The sequence below is a fragment of the Frankliniella occidentalis genome, unplaced genomic scaffold, assembly GCF_000697945.3.
Source record: "Frankliniella occidentalis isolate FOCC.00 unplaced genomic scaffold, Focc_3.1 Scaffold544, whole genome shotgun sequence".
Lineage (NCBI taxonomy): Eukaryota > Metazoa > Arthropoda > Insecta > Thysanoptera > Thripidae > Frankliniella > Frankliniella occidentalis.
The window spans coordinates 165898-174334 of NW_026267660.1; the positions used below are offsets into that span (position 1 = coordinate 165898).

General features: G+C 41.7%; 3 protein-coding genes across 5 annotated transcripts; 1 reads left to right on the top strand and 2 right to left on the bottom strand.

The window, feature by feature from the left end:
* Positions 1–662: 662 nt before the first annotated feature.
* On the bottom strand, positions 663–3644 carry LOC113218392 (uncharacterized). 3 transcript variants are annotated; one of them, XM_052275208.1, is made up of 2 exons: positions 2474–3644; positions 663–1724 (listed from the first exon to the last, which is right to left on the bottom strand). In XM_052275208.1, the coding sequence occupies exon 2, from the start codon at positions 1715–1717 to the stop codon at positions 1109–1111; it is 609 nt and encodes a 202-aa protein (XP_052131168.1). In that variant the 5' UTR covers positions 1718–1724; positions 2474–3644; the 3' UTR covers positions 663–1108. The 3 variants fall into 3 exon arrangements, with proteins under 3 accessions (XP_052131168.1, XP_026294511.1, XP_052131170.1); XM_026438726.2 differs by having other exon boundaries at positions 2354–2495; XM_052275210.1 differs by lacking the exon at positions 2474–3644 and adding an exon at positions 2212–2341.
* A 34-nt stretch (positions 3645–3678) lies between these two features.
* LOC113218389 (TBC1 domain family member 22B) lies at positions 3679–5987 on the bottom strand. The gene has a single exon (XM_026438720.2). The coding sequence runs from the start codon at positions 5704–5706 to the stop codon at positions 4189–4191; it is 1518 nt and encodes a 505-aa protein (XP_026294505.1). The 5' UTR covers positions 5707–5987; the 3' UTR covers positions 3679–4188.
* A 60-nt stretch (positions 5988–6047) lies between these two features.
* On the top strand, positions 6048–8406 carry LOC127751531 (probable ATP-dependent RNA helicase DDX23; the record flags this gene model as incomplete). Its single annotated transcript, XM_052275207.1, is given in 6 exon segments — positions 6048–6213; positions 6488–6812; positions 6891–7047; positions 7177–7379; positions 7480–7804; positions 7891–8406. Coding segments are annotated over 5 exon segments (1512 nt in total), but the record flags the coding sequence as incomplete, so codon positions are not given.
* Between the last annotated feature and the right edge of the window lie 31 nt (positions 8407–8437).

Sequence of the window (8437 nt, forward strand, 5' to 3'; positions counted from 1 at the left end):
CCCAGTACAGCACGGCCCAGAGCCAGCCGGCCGGTGCGCGGCCGCGCCCCCGGGCACCGAGGTCCGCGCCACTCCCCCCCGCGGGGCACTGCCCCCGGCCCCGCCCCGCGCGCGCCTTCCCTGGCGGCGCTTTGCATGGCTCGCTTTTTGTGACGGACTTCAGCGAGATGACGCACAGGCCCAACTTGTGATCTAGAAATGAGATCAGCCGGTTTCGCTGCAAAATTTGACGGGTGTTCTCATAGTACGATATACTACCCCACAGACTGTGTATAGCGGCTTTAACCATTCTGCTCGCCTGGCACTTGACTGGCGGCAAGGCGCTAAACATTAACGGTGCTGCTCAGCATGTAGGCAGCACCACCGCCGCGTGGCCCGCCCATTGACTCGACAAAAAGATAATAAAAAGACTTCGCGATGGGGCCAAACTTGGTCCTGGGCCAGAGGCGACAAGGCGGACAGGAGGCGTCCCGGAACCAGCTAGGCTCGCGAGAGAAACGTGAGACTGTGTTCTGCGAACAGTAAGTCCTTGCAAATGGTAATTTGCATTGCTTTGCACCGAGACCGACCGTGGCGAGGCATGGGAGGGAATTCTCACGATGCAGTGCCGTGTTCGTTGCGTGTGTGTGGGTCGGCGAGGGCGGAACAGTAACGACGCGCAATTAAAATATGACCACACATAATTTATTGTCGTCAGAGACATTCGCCGCCAATGAGACGCGACACAATTTCATCGATGAGCAAAAATCATTCACAACCTCTGAAAAAGTCAATTTTACAAACATTGCGCATAGTCACAACTGGTAAAACACCTTAAAACTAGAAAAATAAATAAGTGATAAAACACACACATTAAATAGTATCACAAACACGAGATCTCATTCATAATGCAATAATTACAAAGTCATGACAATTAGTTGAGGGGTGGGAAAACTCAAACAAAATTCACACTGTGCAGTAAACAACGTAAGACTACGTTTCAGAATTAAGAGCACAGGTACAGTATGAACACACACTCCCCTCCCAACGCGGTACACAGTTATCAACCAGTACACGTAAATGGGTATAGGGCGTGCTTATTGGGTAGGGTGGTAGGGTGGGCAAAATTCTACTTGTTTCGCCGAGAGCTGAGGTTGGGGTGCGGGCTGAGGATGTACTCCTTGCTCCTCCATAGGAGCGGCGCCACGCTCCAGGACGCCCACCGCTGGCACACGCGCCCAATCTTCCAGCACAGCTGCGGCGGCCGGAAGTACGAGAAGATGCCCAGCATCACTTCCTCGGGGAGGTCGTCAATGGTGGCGATGCGCTTCTCTTTATCCGCCTTCTCATCCTCGTCGCCGCCAAGCTTGCTGTCTTTATCTACCTCGTCAGCATCAGCCCCCTCCTCCTCGAAGTCCTCCTTTACCTCCTTCAGGATCGGCGCTGGCTCGTCGTCGGGGGTGGCCGGCCGCGCTCGCCTGGTCCTGGCGGCCGCGGGGCGCGCGCGGGGGCGGGTCACCTTTCGCTTCTGCACGCCCCCCTTTGGCGCCTTGGGGGCGGCGCGTGCGCGGGCGGGGGCGGGAGTCTCGGCAACAAGCCTGGGGGCCACAGATCTCCTGGACTGCCGACGCAGCGCCAAAGGTGTCTCCTGCTCCTCCACGTCTGAGTCAGCAGCTTGCTGAGCTTGCTGAGCCGCCGCCCGGCGCGGCGGCGGTAGGCCTCGTGTCCTCAGCTTCATATGAGCGCTGCAGGGGTGGGTAATTAGAAACGGGGATTAGTGGTGGAGGTATGAAATGGTGATTGATAAGGCAAAAATCATAGAAGTAAAAGAGTCTAGAGTCAAATGTATGCGTTCCAAATAGCCCATTATGATACATTTGAATAGTGTCAAACTATGTAAAAGTTACGGAAGACTTGTTCATAACAAAAACAAAAGGAATCAAAGGACTTTAAATGAAACAATTTATACTGAGATTCTAAAAATTGGTGAATTATGCTTGTTCTACAAATTTCAATCTAAATAATTTACACTGATCTTTGTAGATATGAATGGACAACAAAATAAGTTGAAGCGACGATTGGACCAGAACTAGTTCTCTATGAAGAAAAGATAATTACGCGACTGGTTTTCCCCAAACCTATAGGTAAATTAAATGGAAGATAAATTTTTGGTAGATATAAAACTTGAAATAACAACAAAATAAATTTATGTAGTCTCCAGTAAAATGTTACCCAGAAAGCTAGGTTAAATGGATTAAATGCACCAACAAAAAACCCATTCTAAACTATGGTAAACGAGATTGACGTTATTCAAATCTACATCAGAAATAATTGATAGGACAAAATAAAGAGATCTATGAGTTAGTGTACGCACATTAATCTTTCGGAATCGAAGGGTACAAAATTAAACACAGCAGAGCCTCCTGAAGTCTTGATCTAATTTTGGCGCAAATTTTCGCTTGTTGATCAGTTACAATGCTGTCGGCAACCTTACCCTCGCGAAGTTCTTTTCAAAATTTAAAAGTCTTCCAGGACAATATTTGGCTTGTTCTTATCTCCCTGATACTGAAACTTCATTCACTTTTCTCTTAAACAGTTCTGCAATTTTTCAGGGAAGATGTAGTAATTATCAGAAGTTAAGTTCTTTTAACTTTCAGTGAGTGATGTTGGCATGCTTGCTGAGGGGTCACAGAGGTCAAAGAGCGGCACGGTCAAATATATGGTGTATATGGAAATGGAAATAGGGTGTGTTAAAACAATTTTCATGAGCAATATTTTTTAAAATTTTAATTTGTATTAAAATATCACCAGTTTAATACTCCAAACATACGATATCCAGCTCATATTACTTCCACTTTAAAAAGTGAATGACAAGTTTTCAACTCCAGATGATCCAAATCAAAAAAGGACTACTAAAGAATAATTGCATTTACATTGAAAATAAAAGATAAAGAAATGCTTCATGCAAATGGATGAACACTATTCCCCACAAATCCAATCGACAATGAAAGCAGTAAAACCGTAAGATGAGTAGCATTTGTGCTTCATATCTCATGCTACAGTTTAAAATTGATGGATTCAGTCCGATTACAAGAACAAAACACCCAAAGTCTATAATATGCATGTATGTATGTATGCAGTAACCATGTTTCTCTCTATGTACACATTTCGTAATTTGACGATATGGATTTCTTTCTATACATTTGGTACCGTTATATTGGTCCAATTCTAACAATACCCAACAGATGCAATATTTTCAAATAGACTTCGAAATTCTAATGCAAATGACAATAAAGTTTTTAGATTATAAGACAAGAGAAAATTAATTCCTTGAACACAAAATATATAAACCTCAAACATAAGCACTTCTTAGTAAGGAAGATTTTCAGTTTCATAACATTGAGGGCACTTTGTAACACAACCATTTGGTGTGGCACATACGACATTACATGAAATTCTCAGAATAAGAGTTTTTATGCTTTCATTACAAACATTAATAAACAAATGTAAGATATTGGCAATGGTACTATTTAGTAAGTAGGTGTACACATGAGAATACTTAACAAGTGAAGTCCTTCCAAAGAATTCAGTTGAGAAGTATTTCTAAGTACCATATCACTTAGACACTGTATGTCAACTGGCAAATTAACTGGTACTTACAAGGTGTAAATTAAACTAGGAATTGTCGGAAATATTCGAACTGTGATGCACAATGCTGTTTTGAACTTATCACAGATAACATATGACATCGGCTCTCACGTACAGAACAATATCAAATTTAATTCCTTGAACTAGCCACACACACACACAAACACAGAAACAATAGAGACAGTTTGTGACATCAGACCACATACATATTTGTAGAACTCTATCCACCTAAAGTAGGATTAACTTTTCAAATTTTTAAATGGAACATACAACCTTTTGATACTAGTTTACAGTTTCACATCCCCCCACAGCCAAGTATTATGCTTGTGACTTTAATGTTAAAAATGTGAAGATATGATCTAGCTACCAATTTCATACAATAAACCAGACAAAACAAATGTACACTCTGTAAATAAATCAAGAATTAAATTCAACAGTGGGCCCTCAAAATAATATTTGTTTAAGAATGGCCCTATAAACATTTTAGAGAACAAAATAACAATGCCAATCACATCATCACAAAATTCTAAAATAGAGGCATGGAAGATCAGTTCAGTAACATCACCTGTCACCACTTTGCAGATGATTTGGAGCATCTGCAAAGGTAAATTTAAGACGATACGCCTCTGCAACTACAATACTTATTTCAGAATCAGTCCAACGTTGGGTCGGGAGATTCTGGAGCATCAACATGAGGCCTTGAAAATCTCTTTCTTGGAGTAATTCTTGCCGCCAATGCATGAGAAAAGCTGCACAAACATAAAGCTGGAAAGAAGCAAACCCATCAGATTCTGCTAGATATGTGTCCCAGAGTCGAATTGTGCAATAGAGAGGCAATTCACGTGTCAAAAGGTTGTTCATCCATCTAAAGGAAAACTGTAGATAGTCAACACCATGCTGTTGTAAATGACGATGAAGTTGAGTGTCTATTCTCTGAATCAGTTCCTTAAGCTGATTAACTTTTCTCTGAATACCTAGCTGAGCAAATATATAATTGTCTTGAATTCCATCAAGAAACTTGGACAAACACCAAAAAGAATCTGCTTCAATGATATCTCTTTGTTCCTTAGATAGCCGAGCAACATCAAAAGTATCCAAATCACAATCAGATGGAATCGCCTCTTGTAGAAAAACAATATAAAATGGGGTAACAAGATCGTTCATTCCCTGCACATATCCTGAGGCAGGATGTCTGATGGCCCAAATGTACAATATGCGCTCAAACATTTCTTGAACAGTTTGCTGTTGAAACAAAGCAATAAGAGGGCTCATTCGAGGAATATCAATGTGGATTTGACGATATGTATCTTCATAAGCTTCATCTCGATCAGTGTCAAAGTACTGCTTCACAAGGTTCCAATAATCTTGACGTTTCTGCTCCAAAACCTGTTGTCTTCGTTCTAAATTTGCTGGAACATATCCTGATAAGAGTCTCCATGTGATGGCACGAACTTTGACAGGAATACCTGACCAACTTAATTGACGAAGATCTTCTAAATTTAGCAGAGTGCTTTCAAGTAAAGGTTGAAAGCGCTCTAGTTTACTTGACTCTTCTCCTTCTCTGGAGCCAGAGCTGGGTAGTCCTCGAAGCGGTTGTGGTCTCCCAGGAAATTGCCGTGCATGATGAGGGATGTGTTGAGCCATGGACGTAGGTGCAGCTTGCGTATTTTGTAACAATGCTAAACGTTGAATAGCTTCAGTCTTCTTCTGTTCAGATAAAATTGGCGGCTGTGTTGGGCGCTCATCATCCACCCCAGCAGTGTTGCGATGATTGTTGATAACACTCAATGCAGCTGACTGCGAGACACGACTGGATATGGTAACACCAGTTGATCCGCAAATGTCATCATCAGCAAGATCCCAGGCATCGTTGACACTCTCTTGGAAGTCTTGAAATGATGTAGATGTGGAAGAACTTTTGAAAGAGTTGCTTTTCAAGTCTCGTTTTGGGCTAGGTCGTCCCGGAACAGCCTTACTGGTCTTTTTCCAAAATGATGGTCTTCCTTCCTCAAACGCGTCTCCGATGCCTTCCATACTGCCGACGGGCACAGGATATTGGTTCAGTTCAAAGAGATGCATCACCGGTCAACGCAAATTCTGTTTTGACATATTTTACAAAGGTAAATATTGTGGTCGGCAAAGCCATTTCTGCCAGGTTGGACATCTCATTTCATCTGTCAATACATGAAGAGTACAAAGTTCTCGCTCCCGCAGCAACGACAGAGAGTGAAAGCTGTCCGCCCTAATGAGTCTGTGTTTTTTAAAGATTCTCCAGGACAGCCAAAGCAATTTCAATGGACTAATTAACTGAAATTCAACAAAAAGGACATAACTGTACAGCCGCCATCATAAACGTAAACAGGTGACATTCGTAAGGATACGTTCTATTCGTACATCGCGGGCAGGTTTCTTCACGAATGTACCCTCTGTGCCCGGTGTTCGATTTCGGGGTGTTGTAAACTGAAAACCTGATTTCTTAGTTTGATTCGTTTTCACAACGATTTGAGTTGTTACTGAAAGTTGTACTGCAAATGTGCTGAACATGGTGTAACAACCCCTTGGGCTTGATGAACTGAAGATCTAGAAGTAAGTAACTCACGTCACTACCTTATTCAGTCACTGTTGTTGTATCCTTTCTTCCATTGGGGTTATGTTTATGTTGAACTTGATCATTAAAAATAAAAATAAATAATTCTTATTCACAACTTGTTAAGCTCGTATTTAATTGGGGTACTTCCACTCTTATTTACAGCTGTATAAAATTTTGTACTCATTCCTTAATCTATGGTCCCAAATTTAATGTTCCAAGCTAGCCCATTGTTTTCTTACTACATGTTTTAATTTTCCCCCTTATTTACAGATATTTTCTTAACCATGGCTGGTGACAGGAAAGAACAGCGTCGCAGCAGAAGTCGTGAAAGGACTGACAAAGTTGATAGAGTCAAAGAAAGGGACCGTGAAAAGGAGAAAGACAGAGATAGGAAAGATAGAGAGGCCAGAGACAGGGAGAGGGACAAACCTCGAAGAAGTCGTAGTAGGTCCCGTGACAGAGTACGTGATAAAGAAGATGTGAGAAAGCGATCTCGCAGCCGCAGCAGGGATAGAGACAGAATCAGGGATGCTCGAGATAACAAGGATACTAGGGATAGAGACAAAAATCGCCCTCGTGATCGAAAACCATCTCCGTAAGTTTATTTTTCTTGTGTCTGTCATTTCTAATTTATTGGGTTAATCTCTTATAATTCTTACTTTTCTCATTTTAGTGGTAAGGATGTGAAAAAGGAACTTAAAAAAGAGGATTCTGAGAAAGATCCCAAAAAAGAAATAGAAGAGGAAGAAACTAAACCTGTACGAAAAGAACCTTTGTCTTTAGAAGAGTTATTAGCCAAGAAAAAAGCTGAAGAGGAGGCTCGCAACAGGGTAACTTACTAGATATATATATATAATATACTAGATATACATATATATATGTACTAACACATGTATTCAATTACATAGATCATGCTCCATGCTGCATATAAATATCACCTTCTCTTATTTTTGTTACAGCCAAAATTCTTAACAAAGGAGGAACGTGCTGCTGAGGCCCTCCGTAAAAGGCAAGAGGAAGCTGATGAAATACGAAAGAGGCAAGAAGAGGAAAGACAAAAGCGCCTTGAGTTCAGCAAGTTAGTGCAAGAAGGTGGTGCACCTTCTGCTCCAAACTCTTTTGTACCACCTCCTCACCGTGGTCGTTATGATGATAGAGATAGGTAATTTTTTGCGTCTATAATTTAAGTAACTAATGACTAATGTTTCCAAAATTGGTACTAAATGAGTTAATATTAATGGTTTTTAAATTTTTTTTCTCAGGCAGCGGGATGATGACAGGGGAAGATTTGGTGATAGACCCAGGTATGGTGACAGAGGCCGAGATCGAAATCGAAATGATCACGACCGTGGCCGAGACAGAGATCAGAGAGATAGAGATGGGCGTAGAGGTGACAGAGATGATGATGGTGTACCATCAACAAAAGATCGAGAGAAGGAGCAAGAAGCTATCAAAGAGCGCTATCTTGGATTGATGAAGAAAAAGAGGAGAGTTAGACGGCTTAATGACAGAAAATTTGTGTTTGACTGGGATGCATCTGAGGACACTTCTGTTGATTACAACAATATTTACAAGGAGCGTCATCAGGTAAATTACTTGAGTACTTCAATTATGTATTGCTTTTCTTCCCTTGTAGGATTTCCCTACATTCTGGTTTTTTCTTATTTTTATAGGTTCAATTCTTTGGAAGAGGCAATGTAGCTGGTATTGATATTAAGGCACAGAAAAGAGATCAATCAAAGTTCTATGGTGAACTGTTGGAAAAGAGGCGAACAGAGGCAGAAAAGGAACAGGAGAAAGTAAGGTTGAAAAAGGTGAAAAAGCGAGAAGACAAGCAGCGTTGGGATGACCGCCACTGGTCTGATAAGGCTTGTGATGAAATGACCGAGAGAGATTGGCGTATATTCAGGGAAGATTACAATATTACTATCAAAGGCGGACGTATCCCAGATCCTATTCGTAGCTGGAAAGAGTCCACAATCCCACCTGAAATTCTTGAAATCATTGATAAGGTGGGATACAAGGATCCTACCCCCATCCAGCGTCAAGCTATCACTATTGGTCTGCAGAACAGAGACATTATTGGTGTTGCTGAGACTGGTTCCGGTAAAACATTAGCCTTTCTCATTCCCCTGCTCATGTGGATTCAATCTCTTCCCAAAATTGAGCGAATGGAAGATGCTGATCAAGTAAGTAGGATACAATGTGATAATATATTTC

Excerpts from the sequence above, each read along its gene's own strand:
- LOC113218389 (XM_026438720.2), bottom strand. The coding sequence starts at position 5,706 with ATGCATCTCTTTGAACTGAACCAATATCCTGTGCCCGTCGGCAGTATG.
- LOC113218392 (XM_052275208.1), bottom strand. The coding sequence starts at position 1,717 with ATGAAGCTGAGGACACGAGGCCTACCGCCGCCGCGCCGGGCGGCGGCT.